Source organism: Leuciscus leuciscus (genome assembly GCF_965113295.1).
Source record: "Leuciscus leuciscus genome assembly, chromosome: 17".
NCBI lineage: Eukaryota > Metazoa > Chordata > Actinopteri > Cypriniformes > Leuciscidae > Leuciscus > Leuciscus leuciscus.
This window is the reverse complement of record NC_138741.1, coordinates 37,222,160-37,243,586: the sequence shown is the minus strand read 5'-3', so window position 1 is coordinate 37,243,586 and position 21,427 is coordinate 37,222,160. Positions and strand designations below refer to the sequence as shown.

Genomic DNA, 21,427 nt, shown 5'->3' with positions numbered 1-21,427 from the left:
CTCAACCTCAAATTTGGAGCACAACTTGTTTAGATTTATGGCTTTGATTTTTGATTTTATATAAAATATTGTTCATAAACTTAAACCTCTATAACTTTTCACTTTTTAAACTTTTACTTTAACAATAATCTGCCGAGGGTCTTCTTTAAAATGAGGCCAAACTTAAGTGTGTGCAACCAAGCTTCAATTTTTTATGACAGTTTTTTGACACAGAAACTATGGACCTCTATGGTTTTTTGTCCTCTATGGACCTATGTGTAACTTTTTTTAATTGACGCACAAGGGTTAAAGTAGATGAACTTACGGTCAATCCTGTCACGGCTCCTGGACGCTGCATGTGCCGGAAGACCAAGAGCGCCTGGAGGTAATAGCGGTACAGGGTCTTGTCGGGGCATGAGACCGCTGTGCCCGTCAGCAGATCCCGGTGGATCCTGAGAAAGTCTGACTTCGCAACTGTTAAAATCCTCTGGCAATCTTTAATGCTGGGAGCTCTATCACTGAACCGTCTGTGACTGGATTAAACATAACAAACAAGACAGGTTATTAAAGACACCACCCTTGTGATTATGTGAGGAAGCAACCATAACCTATGTTCTTAGTATTATTAAAATAGGGGTTGTATGCTTTAGATCATTTTGTTTGTGTATCAGTTTTTAGTATTATCATTACAGGATATAGCATGTTTTAGTTAATATATTATTTAAATTACATTTACATTTAATCATTTAGCAGACGCTTTTATCCAAAGCGACTTACAAATGAGGAGAACAATAGAAGCAGTTAAACTAACAATAGGACAACAATATGCAAGTGCTGTGACCCTTCCCAGTTAAGTCTAACGCAGTTAATTTTTTTTAAATAGATATAGAATAGAAGAAACATTATAATATTATAGGGTATAGAATGCTTTAGTGAACGTTTTTGTTTTATGAATGTAGTAAGGTAGAGAGATTGATGTTGTCTGTGTGCAAGGATTAAATGTGGTTACTGCTATTGTAACAAACCTAGTTTCCTGAGGATTAATAAAGTATCTATCTATCTATCTATCTATCTATCTATCTATCTATCTATCTATGTACTTATATACGCATGCATGTATTTATAACATTAGTAAAAAAAAAAAAGAAGCACAATGCAAAATGAACATGTAACCTCGTATCCCAGGTCTTGTCATGTGTCTTGGATACAGTCTTCAGCGTGTCAGTGTAACTCTGGCATTTGGACCGGAGCTCTGGGTCGGTTCTGCACAGATCCAGCCTTGTCATCAGGTATTCCAGGAACCGTATAATGCTCCTGATGTAACTATAGAAGGTGGTTGTGCCCATGTCGGTGCGCTGCAGGGCCGTCAGAAAGTCCCGGGTCTCTGTGCTCTTAGACAAGAAGTCCAGAGACGGCTCACTCGCCGTGGGCTGCAAGAACCGGAGGAAACGGGACACGTTGTCAACCTGTGAAGAAGGACGTGAGAAAGAAGTGTCAGCATTAAGATCATTAAAAGAAAGAAGAGCTACGGAACATAAGCCACATTTCCATTACCTTTCAAATCGCACAAACTGAAATTGTGAATTGAAAATACGCCCAATGGAAACGTGTCAATTTCGAAAAAACTCCCATATATATAAAAAAAGTTAACGCTTGCATGAGGTGGTTTTTCAGGCAGTTCGAAAAAGGAATAGTTCGTAAACCTGCAATGGAAACAGTTTTTGCGCATTTACAGGTCAGCTGACGTAGATGATGCGGTGTGTTTGGACAGAAGACGAGACAGATTTCTTCATTAAACTCATAAAAGACAAAAGAATTACAGGAATACTGGATTCTAAACAACAAAGAAATGCCACAGTTTATCTAGCCTGGGAAAACCCAGACTACTTCCGGCGAATTTTAATTCTCTCTCCAGGATAGTCTGGAGAAGAGCCCATTCAAACTCATTTCTGTGCCGCCGAAATCGCGGAAACGTTTGGGGAGGGATTTACATGATGACGACAGCGCAGCGACGCTGAAGGAGATTTCATTACAAAGATGGATGCCGCCGTGGAACATCACTCGTTCGAATCATAGACAGTATATAAATGAATCAGTTATCCCGTCTGTTTTGAGCGATTTAAACTTACCGTTTTCGTTAAAACCGGAGCAAAGAACAACACTCGAAGCATACGTCATCTCCTTCATCGATCTGATTGGTTTTGTGACTATCCAATTGCGCCCAGAGGAATTTGAGCTATGTCGGTTGGTGACGCCCCTTTGGAAATTATTTGTCTACATAGCTTCGCCAGACCCTACACTCAGGTTTTAACTAGGCCACAGTTTATCAAGAGATTGAAGCAGAAATTAGTGGTCAACCGATATATCGCCAAGGCCGATGTGTTGGAAGTGGGACTTTTATTTTGACGGGTGGCGCTGAGAACACCAGCGCCTGCTCACACAGCGCTCACTCACATTCTCCGTCTTCATTAGTTTACGATCTCTGTCAGTCATATCTAATACTTTGTTAGACAGAACTGGTAAAAAGTAAAGCGTTGCTTTTATATTATTTGTAACAGAAAAGGCAAACAATCAGGCTAAAATACTTTCATTTACCGTCAACATTCAGCAAATGTGCATCTACATAATTTAATCAAATCTCTGAATATCTAATAAACATTTAATTTCATTGCAGATTTAATGGAATCCAGCTGTGATATCTTGTGAAGTGTGCATAAACGTGTTAGGGACGGTCGGTCCGTGTGAAGTGAGTGAATGTGAACAGAAGATCAGCTTCACAGGAGACACGATCGAAAACTTTAAATCCTTCATTTTAAAATATGCTGTGCTATATCCAGTTGCCCACTGTGTCATATTCATATCGTTTTCACTGTGTGCTGTATGTAATATTAGCGTTACCTTGTCTTTATTTGAAAAAAATATGATTACCAGTGCGCACAATATGAGTGCAATGTTACAGTGTTTACTTCCTTTTTATTCACATATTCATATATTTTTAAACAATTACTTTATTTGTGAAAAATACTGTAATAGGATTGCAGATTCAAGAAGTTGCCATCTAAAGTATAAGCATGTTTATTTTAAGGATTTGTTTTCTAATTTATTTATATTTTATTAAATATTGATTAAAATAAATATAAAGTATAGGCTATATAAAAATACCGGCTTTACATCGGCCACCCTGCTCTCTAAGATATCGGCATCGGCCATCAAAAAAACAATATCGGTCGACGACCACTAGCAGAAATGAGGGAGAAACACCCAGAAACTCCTCATATGTGCCGCTCAAGTATAAAAGGCCTAACTTTCCATTAATGCTTGGAAAACACGCCTACGTCTCTTTCCATTAAAATGATGGCTAATGCGACGACTGAGATATACTATGATAATTCTTCTTCTTTCGTGTGTCGTCATCAAATGTCCAGCTCAGTAGAACTCAGCCACGTTCTCATCTCAGGTCCCACGTCGAAGAGGCCGGCCTCCGAGAGTGGTTTATACAGTGGACAGGTGGTAATTATGTGCTCAGCAGTCTGCTCTGGCTCCCCACACTCACACACTGCTCTGTCCTCCAGGCCCCACTTCCTCATCGATGCTTTGTAACGTCCAACTCCAGTTCGCAGGCGGTTTAGCAGAGTCCATTGCCGGCGTGGCAGATCCTCTCCTTCAAGACCGCCTCCAGGGTCATAGATGTAACGGTGGATTCGTGAGGGCCCTGCTGACTCCCACTCCTGCTTCCAAGCTGCCGCGAGCCATGCCTCTGTAGACAGGTCCTCAGGGATGGACCTGAGCAGGTCTTGTGCCGCCTTGTTGTACGGGTGGCGGGACTTCAGTCTATGAGGAGGCAGTGCTGTTGTGGTGGTATTGTGCAGGATATGCCAGTTGTATCTTTGGGCTTTCCTTGCAAGAGCGAGGGTAGCAGCCTCTCGTCGGAGGCCGGCCGGGGCAATTCCCGCTAGTGTTGGCAGATGGTAGACAGGGGTAGAATTCAGGCAGCCAGTTATAGTCCGAAGGGCGGTGTTTATGGCAGTGTCGACTTTCCTGGCGTGTGGGCTTCTGCACCAGGCTGGGGCACAGTATTCAGCTGTGGAGAAGACGAGAGCTACTGTTGATATTCGAAGCACCTTGGCAGTTGCACCCCAGCTAGTACCAGCGAGACGTCGAATTATTGCGACCCTTGATGACCAGGGTGGGAATTATGTAATTTTAGGGGCAAGGCCATTTGGCCTCCACCTTTTCTTTTTTGGGGGGGGCACCAAGGCCATATGACAGGGCACAAAGGCCATTGAGTACAATTCGATGGTTTTCCCATTCAGATTGATACCATAACATCCTAATTTGGAATAAGACATGGATTATGACTTTTTTTAATAAATTTTTTTTTTTTGAATGAGAGAGAGAGAGAGAGAGAGAGAGAGAGAGAGAGAGAGAGAGAGAGAGAGAGAGAGAGAGAGAGAGATTACATCCAGAAGGTATACACCCTCACACAACAATAGAAAATACATAAATGCCAATAAAAGCATTCAGAAACACCACAAATGCCAATAAAAGCATTCAGAAACAACACAAATGCCAATAAAAGCATATAAATATAAAGTATAGGCTATATAAAAATACCGGCTTTACATCGGCCACCCTGCTCTCTAAGATATCGGCATCGGCCATCAAAAAAATCGGTCGACGGCCACTAGCAGAAATGAGGGAGAAACACCCAGAAACTCCTCATATGTGCCGCTCAAGTATAAAAGGCCTAACTTTCCATTAATGCTTGGAAAACACGCCTACGTCTCTTTCCATTAAAATGATGGCTAATGCGACGACTGAGATATACTATGATAATAAACACTCATCATGATATTAAATACAGCGTACTGTGCAGAATCTGTGCATTTCTGGCTTACTTGAACACGCACGTCACTATACGCAACAATAACGGCACGCTTGTTCATTTGCATGGAAGCAATAGTGAAGATTAAAAAGCATTTGGTTATCAGAAAAGACATTATTTTCCAACATTTTTTTATGTTCTTTCTACTGTATTGATCTGTCCAGCTAAAACACATTTGTGGTGAAAATGATGAGGATGAAAGAGGAAGGGAGGAGATGCTGGATGACAGGATTTTGTCTGAACAAGAAATGAATGTATGAAATCCAAATTCTATAATATATACTGTATATACAGTACTGTGCAAAAGTCTTAGGCATGTTAATAGCATCTCGGAGACGTTCCCGCAATTCTTCTGGATTTAGTCTGTCTCAGTTTCTTCATGTAATCACAGACGGACTCGATGATGGTGAGATCAGATCATACCGGCTGTTGTCAGACTCCTTGTGCATACACAAATCTCACTGGATTATTATAATTAATGGCAAAAACAATGTTTGGAAATGTAAACTGATATTTCCTACTGACACACTACAGCAAAAGATATAAAAAACTGACTTAAAACCATTTTATTAACATAGGGGTATTAACATGCTTAAGTTTTTTGGACTAGTAGAACTTCTGAATGGCCGCTATATTTTAGTTGCATCGATTAATAGAAAAGCCGGCATTTCGCAATCGTTTTTTAATGACATTTATCGCAAAAGTTGAGCGTGTGAAGTGAAACGGGTGAAGAGATCTCACCTTCGTCTGACAGTGGGAGACCCTGAGTGACTTCATCAGGTGCTTCTTAAAGTCCACCAGGAGCTCGGCATTCGCCGGGAACTTGCCATACAGACCCGCCTCCTTCATCTTTATCCTCACGGAAGAGGTTTGGGTTGAAGGAGGATCTCTATCGGTCGTGTCCGAGTCACTGTCAGGATCCAGGGCCGTGTGGGACTCCTGAGGCTGGTTCGTGATGAAGAAACCCCGGCGCAGAAGCTCCTTCACCATGACGGTCCGGGAGTGTGTGTCGGGCAGGATCTCACGGAGACGCCTGTAATCCCAGGTCCTGTTGTTGAAGATCCACTCTCGACTGGAAGCCCTGGCCTTCTGAACCTCCTCCATTCGCTCTTCAGGTGTGCTGCCGTTTCTCATGCAAACCCTGGCCAGGTGAACGGGGAGGTTCTCCTGAGGCTTGTGGCACCGCAAGCAGTGCACGATATTACGGTCAGCAGATCTTCGAGAAAAAATATATAATAAATGTGATTGAAAGAAAGTAAATGGGAAGCAGCAGAACAGAGCTATTAGCATTTGTGAGTGGCTGGAATGATTGTTAAGGGGTGTAACGATACCCTCAAGTCACGATTCGATACATCTCACGATACGATATTATTGCGATACTCCAAGACATATGATAAAAGGTAAACAACAAATGTGCTGTTGATTAAAATGCTAAATTTGGTATTAAATTGGTGGAAATGAACAGGCTTGGACTTGGTGCTGAAACCCAAAGCACAGGACAATAGAGACGCCAGAATAACAATATTCATGATTCTGAAGCTGAAAACACAGAATTATTGTAGATGAATATGCTTGTTCTGTGTCACTGACTAGATATATTTAAAATAATGTATAGGGCACTTTTACTGGTAACATCAGATATTTGGCATTATCAGGACACACACATATTCCCCCATTGCATTATTATACATTAAACTGCTATATGTAATGTTGAATATAATGTAGTACTGACACTAAAACTCTGAAAACGTGAAACTTTTTTATACACAATACATATTGATCCATTTTTTAGTGCGATATATTGTGACAACCCTATTGTTAAGGGGTGTGAAAGTGCACAGACTATGGTCAATTAGTAAACCCCCACACGGTCTTTAATAATCTTATGAAAATTAACCAGGGTCTTTCAATAAAACCAAAAACCCGTGGTTAATATAGTTAAAGTCCCAAATGAACCATGGTTTTGACTTTTGAAACTTTAAAATCTAAATTGCTTTGATTTAAAACATTGTTAACCTATGGTTTATCTTAAACTCTACATACAGTCAGGGATGGGCAGTATTTCAGATACATGGATTTGAAATACGCATTTGAAATACAAAATACTATTTTGTACTTTAAAGCCTTTGGAAAAAAATAATAATTTGTATTTAAATACATTTAAGATGAATATTTTTGTATTTTCAAAATACATAAAATACTTTTTGCCAGTCAACCTCTTTATCAGAGTATTGATTTTGTGCATCAACTAGTTCAGACATTCACTAGCTCAGCATTGGATCAGAGATTTTTTGTTGTTGTTGGAATAAGGTGAGAATGTCATGATCAATTCTACTTGTTGATTAAAGTTAAAATAGTGCATTATTCACTTCAGTTAACATGAAAGAATAAAAGAGCACAGACAAGTGGGAAAATAGCGTTAGCCAATCAGTCTTGACCGGTTGTTGATTTTTATCAACTAGCTTGTCAAACGTGTTTAAAGCATCACTGCATGTTAGGGCTGGGTGATATGACACTATCATAGTGATGATATAAAGTGTGAATTGATGGAACTTTTTCTAAATCGTTTACATAGATGGGCCTATGTGTGGGGTAAGCAAATTTATCCGTGCAGCTTTTAGTGGGCAGGAATTTCTGGAAAATTACGTTGGAGTGGAAAAAGAAACACTGATGAATGATACTCCACAAAAATCTTCAGCTTTTAGTTTTATTGTACATAAAGTTTTTTTTTTTTTTTTTAAAAAGGGGTAAATAGTGTCAAATGAATTTAAATTAATTCTAATTTTAAATTTTAGATACACTTTCTAATTTGAATAAACTTATAGAAACAAATAAACTTTACATAAAATAAACATACAATTACTTTAAAAGCATTGCAACAACAACAAAAAGAAAAGAAAAACTCAAAAGAGTTTGAAATTCAGTTTATGCTGTGGAATCAAAACTGATATTGAGAATTGTGAAACCATGATATTGTTACTGTGAAGTAAAATTGAGATTTTGGTCATATCGCCCATCCATTTTCTTTGCTAGATAGCAGAAAAGGTTCCCACAGTTTTACATACAGTATGATTTTTTTAATAGTGTTCACCACAAGTAATTGTAACCACATAGGCGTCGATTTCGGTGGGGACGCGTACCCACCAGATTTCGTCATGAGTAATTTTGTACCCACCACTTTTAACTTCCGTCCATATTAATTTGACTTTTGGTTCGATTTTTTTTTTTTACCGTTTTCAGTGGTTATGAGAGAGAAATTTGGTAATCATTGTCTGACCCAACAAAAAAACATTATAATATTCATTTTATTTTATTTTTCTTGTTCGCATTTATGAGGGAAAAAAACAACGTGTCAGTTCTCGGTTACGGACGTGAGCGCTCTGAAAGCGGCACTAAAAGACTGCTTTAAAACTTTCACAGAGACATCAACAGAACAGCTGCCTTTCTTTAAATTGAATTTCGTTTTGTATTAATTATATCTTAATTCAATGTTTCATTAACCAATTGCCTGGATTTAATAAATAAGAAGTAAATATAGCAGAATCACGACATTGAGGCGCTGGCCAGTTAACTGGAGTTCGTCTCATAAATGAACCGAAACTCAGCGTATAATGCACATTCACATTCACAGCGTATTTAGACACATTTAGACGCATTCATAATCATTAATTTACCGGTTCTTTGTGGCAAGCTTTATGCGTGCGGTCGTGCGCTTGAGTGCGGCAATATTACGTAAACGCTCATTATCCTGTAGGCTATATAAGTAATCAAATTAATATAAAGGGGCGATTTGTCCACGAATGACTTAAATTAACAACTAGCCTACTAGTCGACTAGAAAAAGAAACTTTTAGTTGGAAGCAGCCCTTATTCCACATATTTTCGAACCAGGCAACAGGACATCTGGGTTGAGCGAGCGACCCTGCGGAATGAACGAGCGGAGCGGAATATTCAGAAATGCGCTCTCCACTCACGAGCTCTGATCGGAACAAACCTGAACCTCACTGTCTGCTGAACTTGTGCAGAAACATCAAAATATAACCAGCTTTTTAAAATGGTTTTTAAAACTAAACACTATTTTAGCACAAATTATGAGCTTATTGGCGATTTTTTTAATAATTATTGACAAAATTAGAATATAGTAAAAGTTTTTTTTTTTTTTTTTTTGAAAGTTTTGGGTGGGCCTGTTGAAAAGTGGGGCCGTGCCTGAGCTACAGGACATCGTCATTGTACCCAGCACTTCTGAAAATGCACTTCCGAATGCGTCTCTGTCCCCGGCACATTTCAAAACAAACTGACGCCCATGCCAGAAATAAGTATATAAATGGCTGCTATTTTGCAAAAGTTTATTTGTAATTGCAAGAAAGAAAGAAAGAAAGAAAGAAAGAAAGGGCAGAGATGTGGTTAGGAATGTAAAGTCATTAGGTCTGTGTAGTTTCTTCATTCACTGTGACCTGTACCTGCACTGGATGGCCAATTTCACATGTATTTTGTGTATTTTCAAAATACAAAATACTGTATTTGTATTTAAATAAATTTTTTCACACAGTATTTTGTAATTGTATTTTAAATACATTTTTTCACACAGTATTTTGTATTTGTATTTTAAATACATTTCCATGTATTTAAAATGCCGCCGCTAGAGTTCTTACGAGATCAAGAAAATATGATCATATAACACCGATTTTATCATCACTGCATTGGTTACCTATAAAGCTCCGTATTAATTATAAGATATTGCTACTGACTTATAAAGCCCTAAATGGCTTAGCTCGTCTATTTAACGGATCTTCTATCACCCTATAATCCATCGCGCTCTTTAAGATCACTAAATTCAAGGCTTTTGGTCATACCTAGGATATCCAGAACCAGGGCCGCGGGAAGAGGTTTTAGGTTGGGGGTGCTGATTTTTTTTTGGGGGGGGGGAGATAGGGGCGTCACCACTTTTGAATAAGAAACAAAATCAAGACTATAAAACTCCTCAAAAAACGCGCACACACTCAAACCTGACTGCACATCACATTTTTGACTTTATTGATTCTGCTTTTATTCCGGAGTCCCTTTTATTTTATTGCTCCGGAGTCGCATATCAGTCACAAAATGCGCCACGGGGAAGATTTAAATAAAAAATGTATTTCACAAAAAATAAATAAAAAAATGTTACAGACAGTTCTCCGTTACGGACGTGAGCGCTCTAAAGCGGCACTAAAATAATGTTTTAAAACTTTCACAGAGACCTCAAACTGAAAGCACAAAGCCTGTCTTTAAATTTAATTTCGTTTTGTATTAATTGTATCTTAATTTTAATCGATGTTTCATCAACAAATTGTCTGGATTTAATAAGAAGTAGCCTAAATATAGGCTATTAGAAAATAAATAATCAGGATACGGAGGCGCTGGCGATCTGGAGCTCGTCTCATAATGAAACTCAGCGTGGGCCTATAAGGTAGCCTATTGCCTCACAGACCTGAGACATATAGATAGCTTGAAATGTCTACTTTTAAGCAGAACAATTCAAAACGAAAGAAAACAGACTGCGCTGCTTATGTAATTCGTATGAAATGTGCATTTCTCTCAGGCGCTGCGAAGATCGCGAGTCGTCAACTTCATCTGTCTAGCCGACACTGACATAAAAAATAACTGTTTTATTAGTAAACAATTAAAATGTCTCCTGCTATATTTTACATATTTGCCTGTTCCTTACAAAACACTGACAGTGGGGTTTTTGACGGTTTTTTTTTGTTTTGTTTTTTTGAGCAGCTGCGGACAAATTCTTTCGACACACACACACACACACAATATTACGTAACACTCTGCGCTTATGTTTTAAAAAGATAATTTAACATATAAATAACAATTTTTAAATAGCCCACTTAAAGTGTTTATTACAAATAAATGACTAAATGCTAAAAATGTATACATTTTAATGAACAAACGTATGCGTTGCATTTACAATTCTGTGAAAACAGGGGGTGCTGCAGCACCCCCAGCACCCCCACTTCCCGCGGCCCTGTCCAGAACCACCAAAGGAGGGAGAGCATTTTCACATTTGGCTCCAAAACTCTGGAATAGTCTTCCTGATACTGTTCGTTGCTCAGACTCGCTCTCCCAGTTTAAAACTAGATTAAAGTCGCATCTCTTCAGCCAGGCATTCATATAATCCTACAGTTCAAACTACAATCCGGCCTCATAAATGCCAGAGGAGAACTGGCCCCCGACTGAGCCTGGGTTCTCCCAAGGTTTTTTTTCTCCATTAGGTCACCTGATGGAGTTTTAGGACACCATTAGGTCACCTGATGGAGTTTTAGGACACCATTAGGTCACTTGATGGAGTTTTTCAGTTCCTTGCCACTGTTGCCTTTGGCTTGCTCAGTTGGGGATATTTTGGGGATATTTAATTTAATTTTATCAATCAATAAATTCCTCTTGAAACAAACTTTGTTGTATTATTTTAATTTAATACTGTGAAGCTGCTTTGATACAATCTGTATTGTGAAAAGCGCTATACAAATAAACTTGACTTGACCATTTATGCCCATCTCTGCATACAGTAACATCAGATAAAACTAAAACCCTAATTCAGATGCAACCAACATAACGTCTGCTCTCTGACCTTAAATAGATAGTTCACCCAAAAATGAAAATGTTGTCGTCACTTTCTCACCCTGTATTTCTAAACTTATTTAAGTTTCTTTTTTCTGTTGAACACAAAATAAGATATTTTAAAAATTGTTGGGAACCAGTTGATGGCACCCATTGACTTCCATAGTAGGAAAGAAAAAATACTATGGAAGTCAATGGGAAGTAGAAACTGTCTGGTTACCAACAGTCTTCAAAATATCTTCTTTTATGTTCAACAGAAGAAATAAACTCATACAGGTTTGGGAACAACACGAGGGTGAGTTAGTAACGAAAACATTTTCATTTTATTATCCATTTAATAGTTTATTCTTGGATAAATGACTTCTCAAAATGCAAAAAAAACATCCTCTGAAGGAAATACTAATAACACAAGCCTCACCTCCTCTGATCTCGTTCAGCCATTCTCACAGTTACAGCAAGAAAAGTATCTAATGCAGGAGAAGAGTTTGTTGACGAAAGAACACGTTTAGAGCTTCTTCTTCTTCTTCTTCTCATCCAGTTTGTCATCCAGTTTGTATGTACATTACCGCCTCCTTCTGCTCGGGAATATGTAAACCTGTGATCTCACCTCTTGCATTTCTGTCAGTTGTGCCAATGTGGGCAGGGCTTAGTTAACCTGTAGTGATGTCACTGAAGCTGAGCCAATAAGAAGAACCAAAGGCGTGGCCAGACAAGTGTCACTCTTACTAACATTAACAGGATTGATTGATGTACAACACTTAAATTTAAGATCAAAATCAACAGAGTATTTAGAGTCTCGTTTGCACTCATAAGAAAAAAGCGAGCTGGTATCGCCGGCGATACCGCCAACCCCGGGGGGTTAAGGGAGAGTTCGCTTGTGCAATCGCAGCACTCTGTGGAATTGTAAGTTGTAATATTTTTTTTAATTTTGTGATATATATCTGATTGATCTCATATAGGATGCATTTGGCTGAGTTAATGAGCGCTGCAGTAAAGCGCTTCACTGTAGGCCTACCGGTGGTCATCTCTTCAGCACGAGCGCTCAAACAGCAATGCAGAACACACTTCATTGTACCGGTGATGATCATTAGCTTCAATGCAGAACATTAATTATGACTGGGAGTGTCATATATACATAACATTATAATGAGCAAACTATTGCATTAAAAACGTCGTGAATTCTTTGGGTTTAGTTGCTGTGTTTCAGCGTGTTGTCCTGGGAGGAGCGCATCCACAACAGGAGTTTCACTATGTAATAGATGATTACTATTAATAATAGCTCAAGTTAATCTGTGCATGATTTTGTGCAAGTATAAGTTGTAATATTGTGTTTATTTTGTATAAATATCTAATTTATCATATAGGTAGTGTTCCGTTGAGCTAAAACCATCTAACAAAGCTTCAGTTTAGGGGTGTTCCTTCAGCTCTTTAGCTTTAGCGCACGCAGCTCAAACACAACGTTATTTGAAACAGAAATATTAAAGATTTTTAATATTACTGTAATATTAAAAAGTTGAATATGTTTTCAAAAACACTGATGCTTTATTATTCATAACAAGTACTTTTATTGAACAATATGGTTTGAGTAAAATCATTCCCGTATTGTCCGGGCGGAGGCCATTTCATTTTATTTATCCATGGCATTTGTATTTTGATTCTTTATATGTAGCCTAAGTAATGTTGTCCAATAATTTGTTTGCATTTTATTTCATTTTATTTATTATTATTATTATTTGTAAGGCAATAGATGTTTTGGTAAAACTTCACAATACATATGTTATTGCATTAACTAACATTAACTAACAGAGATAAAAAACTTTTGTTAATGTGAGTTAATAAAATATGTGAGTTCATGTTAGACACTGGATCCTAAAATGTCTTGAAAAATGTTGAGATTAACGTTAAGTAAGATAAACGTTAAGTAAATCCTGTAGAAGTATTGTTCATTCATTGTTAGTTCATGTTAAAGGGGTCATATAATGCCATTTTTGTACAAGCTAATATGATTCTTTAGGGTCTAAATTAAAAGTTTGTAATATACTTTAATTAAAAATTCTCATTAGTATTGTAAGAAAACTCTAATTTTACCTGGTCAAAAACAGCTCTGTTTTCAGCACGCCGTTTCAGTGCATGTGTCTTTAAATGATAATGAGCTTTGCTCACCCCGCCCCTCTGTTCTGTGGGTACACCGTATTAGACATTCTCTGACCGTATCTAACACAATAACCACGTGTTATTCGTTATAAACGTGGGATTATGAATTATATTGAGAACGTCGTACATAGAAAACATGCCGTAATGTACCCTGAGTGTAAACCTTAGACGCATTCATTGTGAAGCCTGCAGCAAGGTTTGCAAATTTCGCAAAGATTAATATAAATACTAATATAAAGGTTAATAAAACATTACACTCACATCTTCTGGAGGTTCAGCAGGAACACGTTGGTACCGATCCGTTTTTTCTCGTTTGTCTGGTGTGAAATGATTCGCGCAAACATGAAAGCACAGACGATCGTGGGGAATCCCCGTGAGGGAATCCCCGCGTCAATCCTTTGGGCATATTGCTTCAAAAACAAAACTCAGCCACTGCTTCTTCAACGGCTCGGATTTAGGAACATCCAAATGACTGCTGTGTTCCTTATTACATCTAAGAACAGAACACCACAATCGCTTAGACGCCATTCTACTCCAGCATATCAACAATGGCGGACTACTATGACGACGGCTGTCACAGCTTGCTCAGGGCGGGTCTTGTGTTGAAACACGGCTGTCAATCACAATAGCGGGAGGGGCGTACGATCTTATGACGTCACAATATCGAACGGCTTGATTTCAGAGATGGTCAAACATATAAGGAGATTAAAACAAAACCACTGGATGGATTTTTATCATGATAGGATGGTTGTGTACAGGCACTGCCAACAGACATTTCAGTGCAATCAACTTGTAAAAGTGCATGTACCATTATATGACCCCTTTAACTAATACTAACAAGATGAAACCTCTTTGTAAAGTGTTGCCATTTTTTTATAAAGAAAGTTGGAAATATGAATGTAAAATTAATTTTAAAAGTTAAGGAATCTTACACTGGTTCAAACTAGGCCACTGTACTGTATATGTTTGATTTATGTTGAAGTGTTTGGGACATTGGCTTTAAATGATGTGCGTTTCATTTTTGTAATCAGGCTTTCAAAGTATATCAAATTTTGGATTTAGATTCATCGGCTAATATATCAGATATCGGCTTTCAAATATAAAGAATGATCAGTTATCGAAATCGGCCCAAATGTTCATATCGCTGTATCCCGAATTTGATTACCAAAAAAACAATACCTTCTGTACATCTCTGACTTCTGACTGGGACGGGGACGGACTCTTCATTTCGAGAGTGGAGGGTTCAACCTCACTGAGAGTCTACAAAACATCACATTAGACATGAAACAGTGGTGTAAATATGTGAACACTAGATCTCACAGATGTCTCTGCTTCGTTTGCTCGTTCTTTTCCAGCACAACTCTCACTTACCTTGTCTAGTCCCACAGTAAGAGCAGCACAATCACTGTCTGATGACAACTGGCTCTTATGGCTCATCTGAGAATATGAAATTAAGCGTTACATACAGAAACACTTCACCTAAGAGTTTTAAAAAAGCATAATAAATGGAATATATAAGGGATAATGTACAGTCAGTCAGTAATTAATACAAAATAAACACAGACAGGATAATAAGGGTCCTGATACACAGCTATCTATCAATAAATATTTGCACATGAAATACTGATTTGAGATAATATAGACCTACAAGATTACAAAATAGTTAAAGTTTTCAAATCAACATTTCAATATTTAAATGTTACCACAAGGTAATGTTCACGGCTTTTATGCATCACATTACATGTGTTTTCATTACAGTGTGTCAGGTTGTGTGTAGCTTTACACCAGTTTTATGAGGACACCGTTTTATGAGGACATCATAAGGACATCATAAGAGCATGTTCCTGATGTTTGACTTGACAGGAGAATCTCAGTGTGTTGTGTAAGTTTGACAGAATCCTGGTCTACGAGGACACTAGCTTTACTGGGACACTGGTAACTAGATACATTTGGACGGCACTGAGTTCAAGTGTGTGTATGTATGAGAGTGATATGAGACATTGCGCCTGTGCTAGATGTACAGTAAGTGATCGTGACTCACTTCTTACACACACAATCATAATTCAGTGACTGATAACTGTGGCAAATAATCTGTTTCTGAGGAACACTGGTCATTTCTTTAAGGAATAACTCAGTTATTACATTAACTTCTTGGATACCTTTAGAGTTGCTGTATCTTGTTCAGGTTTCATCAGATTCTTCTCAGTTATCATCTGAAAAAAAAAGTAGTATAAAAATATAAAAAAGACAAATAAATACTAATTTTAGTATTACTTATTGAAAGCCAATTTCAACAGAGGTTGCTATTTTCTACCAACTTCTTCAATGATTATATTTAATCTAACAAGCACAAATAGTTTTTGATATTGGTATTAGCCACAATGAGCTGTGAATTATGGGTTATCAGTATCGATCCTAATATTCCATTTGTGTGTCCAGGTAAAACTAGTGTCCTCATAGACCAGGATTCTGTCAAACTTACACAACACACTGAGATTCTTCTGTCAAGTTAAACATCAGGAACATGCTCTTATAATGATGTCCTCATAAAACAGGTGTAAGACACACACAACCTGACACACTGTAATGAACATGCATGTAATGTGATGCATTAAAGCCATGAACATTAACTTGTAGGGCTGCACAATGTATTGCTTTATGATCATTCATACCTATCTGTGGTAGTGACATTGCAGTATAGGCCTCTGTGAAGTCAGGCTATGTAAAGACTATGCCGTGTTATTTTACAGTTGATTACTCAATTTCTGTAGCTAAATGCTGTTAGACTTACCTGGAATATAATGAGGCATTGTTTATTTCACATCTTTGTTAATTTTTTTTATCTCTGCTTGCAATTTATTATTTTCTATGCAGATGCAAACCCATACAAAATCACACCAATCATTCTAGAATGATTAATTATTTCCAAATTCAAGTCATTTGTTGAAATTGTTTTTCATATTGCATTATTTGAATGAATGAATGAATGAATGAATGTTATTCTTTTTTTTTTCTTTTTCTTCTTCAGAACATGATCATTAGCAACAAAACATATTTTAACAGAAAACAATAAAACTAAAAGTCTCAGCATGTTCAAAAGAAATGAAAAAAAAAACAAGAAAGGAGAAGGAAGAAGCTAACTTATATTTGCCTTCCCCTTTTACACATCTAGCTTTGAAACGGCTACTGTTTACTCTTGCAAGATATCATAATTTATCCTTATTAAGAAAAAACTTAATCATTTAAAGTACATTTATCTGAATATAAATCACACAATATAATATAAAAAAATTGTAATAATAATTAAATATATGCAAAATGGCAAGAAACAGACGAATGGTAATTCAAATCAACCTCTTGAAGAGGAAATGAGATGTTTGTCCCATGTCCACCTTAATTTATATACTTTTCTAATATAGACATTTTAAACCTTCTTTTGAATTGCACAATATGTTTGCTTTCCTTAATTGTTATAGGTAAATTATTCCACAGCCTCACCCCGTTGACAGATATGCACATGCTTTTAAGTGTAGTACGTGCCATTGATTGAGAGAGATTTCCTCTCCTTCTTAAATTATATCTACTATCTCTTTCCTTAAACCATTTTTGAATATTATTAGGGAGTACTTTGTTTTTAGCTTTATACATAATTTGTGTGGTCTTAAAATCCACTATGTCTTTAAATTTTAATGTGTGTAATTTTAAAAATAAATCATTTGTATGTGCATGATAGCCAACATTGCAAACTATTCTTATTGCCTTTTTCTGCATAGTGCATATCGTCTTTAGGGTGGTTTTATAGGTATTGCCCCACACCTCTGTACAATAGGACAAATAAGGAAGAAAAAGCGCACAATATAAAATATACCTTGTTTCCTGGTTCAACATGGGTCTCACTTTACAGAGTATACCAGTGATCTTTGCCAATTTAGAACTAATGCAATTGACTTGTGGTTTCCAGCTGAGCTTATGGTCAATTATTACTCCCAGAAAGGAGTTTTCATAAACTCTTTCTAATCTGGTGTTATCACACAGTACTTCAATAGTTAAGTCTTCAGCAATTCTACGTTTCCCAAAAATCATAAATTTAGTTTTCTTTATATTGAGAGATAATTTGTTTAAATCAAACCACAATTTAAGCTTAACCAACTCTTGAGAGACAATCTTCAACAGATGTTGAAGATTCTCTCCTTCACAAAATATATTGGTATCATCTGCAAAGACTACGAATTTCAACAAATCAGAAGTTTTAACAATATCATTTATGTATAATGTAAATAATTTTGGTCCTAGTATTGAACCTTGTGGTACACCATACATTGTATTTTGGAGCTTTGACTGTACCTCTCCCATCTGCACAAATTGTTGTCTATGTTCTAAATAGCTTTTTATCCAATTTAGGCCTATTCCCCGAATTCCATACATTTCCAGTTTTTGAAGCAAAATGTGATGATCTATTGTATCAAAGGCCTTTTTAAGGTCAATGAATACACCTATAGCAAACTTCTTATCATCAATACTAGTTGTTAGTTCTTCCACCAGGTCAATTAGAGCCAGAGATGTAGAACGATTTGATCTAAAACCATATTGACTATCAGTTAAGATCCCATATTTATCAATAAAACTGTCCAATCTGGTGGAAAATATCTTCTCCAGAATTTTAGAAAATTGGGGAAGCAATGAAATTGGCCTATAGTTAGTGTAAAGATTCTGTTCACCAGATTTAAAGATAGGAACAACTTTAGCTATTTTCATCTTTGTGGGAAAAAAACCCAATTTCAGAGAGAGATTCGAAATATATACTATGGGATCTACTATTGCTACAATTAATTGTTTAATTAAAAACATATCTATATCATTACTGTCTCTTGATGATTTATTCTTAAAGTTATTAACAATATCAAGTACTTCGGTTTTATCAGTGTCTCTCAAAAAAATAGTTGCTGGATTTCTTTCTTCAAGAAATTGTGAGACATCGCCCACTTGTGGAGGGATTATCTCATCAGCCAGATTAGGGCCTACGTTCACAAAAAATTCATTGAAGCCAGCCACGACTTCATCCCTGTTTTTAATTATTTTACCCTTATCAATAAATTCGTTTGGAAATCCAATACTTGTTTTTTTCCTTCTGATAATTGAATTTAAGATGTTCCACGTACCCTTTATATTATTTTTATTGGTTTCCAGCAATCTACTATGATAATCTTTTTTACATTATCTTAAGATAACTGTTAATTTATTTTTATATGTCTTGTATTTAGTTTCTTTCTCTTCAGTTCTGTACTTAACAAAGTCTTTATATAAAATATTCTTTTTTTTGCAGGCATTCATCAGACCCCTTGTAACCCAAGGTTTATATGGACGTTTAGTTGTTAACTCTGATTGCTGAATTGGACAATTTTTATAATACAAAGTCAAAAAGGTATTTAGAAATGAGTTGTAGGCTAAGTCAACATCCCCTTCTTCATAAACGTGCTTCCAGTCTTGAGCTAACAAGTCATTTTTTAATTTATTCAGGGTGTGTTCTGTTCTTAATCTCCTCTGTATATTTATTTTGCTGGTATCTAAATTATCGTGTTTGCATTCATGGAATACAAATATTGGCAGATGGTCAGTGATATCATTTATTAACAATCCACTTTCTAAATTACTACTCATATTATTTGTGAAGATATTATCTATTACTGTTGCTGAGTGGGTGGTAATTCTGCTCGGTTTGGTTATACATGGATATAGGCCTGTACTATACATTGCATCTATAAACTCTTCTATTGCAGGTGATTTACTTGGATTTAAGAAATCTATATTATAATCCCCACAAAAATAAGCAACCTTCTGCTTGGCATTCAAAACCATAGCCACAAACACTTCTTTAAAACTTTCAATGCCAGAGTTGGGAGCTCTATAAACACAGCTAACGATAACATTCTTCATTTTACCCATATTGATTTCCACCGTTATACACTCACAAATGTCATCAATAACAGTCGTCATATTTTCAACAATCATATACTTTAACCTGTTATCCACAAACATTGCAACTCCCCCACCCCTTTTGTTCACTCTATTCACAAAATGTAAGTGATAGCCTTCTAATTCAAAGTGAGTCCCTTTGTCATGACTGAGCCAGCTCTCAGAAATAGCGACTATATTAAATTGCATGGTATTATGTTGCAAATAGTCTCTGATCTTATCAAAGTTTGCATATAGACTCCTGCTGTTGAAGTGTACAATTGATATACCATTCTCCAAGTTAAATTTTCCCTTAAGTTGGTATTCAGTATAATAAAAACAATTTCTAGTTACTTGGTCAAAAAAATTACTTTCCGGGTCTATATCTCGTTCCAGCATATTAATTGTTCAATGTGGTCGCGAACATTCTTCCCAATCTCACACAAAAAGTTGAGAAGTTGCAAAATTATTATTCGACAGGTAGGCATATAGTAATAAGAAAGTGGGTTCAATATAAGTCTCTGGAACATAAAGAAAAGCACTTGGAAAAACAATAAGTCGACCATCAGTCTCAACCAAAAGTCTCAAGTCGACTTTCCTCTATTTATTGCAGAAAAAACCCCAAAATATTGCAATATCAGTTTTTTTGCAATACCGTGCAAGTCTATTACCTTGGGTAATTTTTAACCTTTAATATTACCTTTAATAATAAAACAAGTAAAATCATCACTGTAAATAACACATAATGTATCTGCTTTATTAAACAGTGTCACTTAAGCATGGAAACACTGAACTCACCTTTATAATGATTGCTGAATCTGCCCTGGAGCTCATCGGTGTCTGTCCTCCTCCAGATCTTGATCTTCTCCTTCACTGACTCACTTCAGCCATCATCTCATGTGTCTGCGCTCATAGAAAAAGACCCTCATTAATCATCATGACCATTGCATTTCATTTGACATATTATTCAAAAAGCTTGTTTTAAATAAATTGATCAATTATGGTATGGTCATACTTTATTATATGATATTTAAGGAATATGTTAATTGATGATAACTATTCATTCATAGATTTCATTCACAATTGATAAATTATATGCAATAATAGTGACAGTATTAATAAGACTGAATCAGACTGACAGTTCTAATAATATTCAGAGTATATGTTATTATAGTCAGGAGTAATAAGAGCACATATTTGTGTCTTAATGTGTTTAAAGCAAGCAGAACTGTAGTAATATTAACAGTAGCATATCAGGATACTGTACTGGGTGAAACACCCTCCCCTTCACATACTGTAGTCATGACAACAACGCGTTATTATGATGGATAAGACTATTTTATGCGATCAGAAAAGGTAGCAGTTACAAATATAGTGCAATCGAAAACGAGTTTAAAATAACAAGCATCGCTGATTCCCTCATGTCAGTCTGTAAACCCTCATGACATTTTACTTTGTTTCCAAAACACCTTTTTTTCTGAAAAACAAAATTATATAAATTAATCTTTTTATCATTTTGGCGAAATTTTATATTCATAAGACAAGAATAACTCAAAAGAAACCCTCCTATATTGCCTTCTATAACACTGATCTAACAATATATTTTGAAACTCTTTCAAACATGAGATCACAAAATTAAAAAAAAGTCTGTAAACAGAATCACTATAGCTGCTAGGTCCGCTAGCACCGTTAGCATCACGCGCTAGCTGCTTTCTAACTGTAAAACGAGCAGCGAAGAGCATACAGAACATGCACAAACAAGCCAACCGGACCCACATGCTATTAGAGAAGGAATTAAACAACATTATAACTTACCTTTTGGATAACAGTTGCCTTCATCAGGTCCACAGATGTC

At 36.6% G+C, this 21,427-nt stretch overlaps 2 protein-coding genes across 5 annotated transcripts in view; one reads left to right on the top strand and one right to left on the bottom strand.

The window, feature by feature from the left end:
• Positions 1-21,427, top strand: part of LOC309479403 (uncharacterized protein) — a 373,702-nt gene that overhangs the window by 112,823 nt on the left and 239,452 nt on the right. The gene's annotated exons all lie outside the window — the stretch shown is intronic.
• LOC309479377 (uncharacterized protein) overlaps positions 1-21,427 on the bottom strand; it is a 271,906-nt gene that overhangs the window by 24,719 nt on the left and 225,760 nt on the right. Inside the window, exons 9-13 of one of the 4 annotated variants that reach the window (XM_082143480.1) lie at positions 15,780-15,833; positions 14,992-15,057; positions 14,800-14,880; positions 1,153-1,445; positions 305-512 (exon numbers count right to left, since the gene is read on the bottom strand). In XM_082143480.1, coding sequence (XP_081999606.1) covers positions 305-512; positions 1,153-1,445; positions 14,800-14,880; positions 14,992-15,057; positions 15,780-15,833 — 702 coding nt within the window. Of the gene's footprint in view, positions 1-304; positions 513-1,152; positions 1,446-5,605; positions 6,081-11,884; positions 13,931-14,799; positions 14,881-14,991; positions 15,058-15,779; positions 15,834-21,427 lie in introns of those variants that run through there. The other 3 variants (XM_082143482.1, XM_082143481.1, XM_082143483.1) reach the window with 3 other exon arrangements.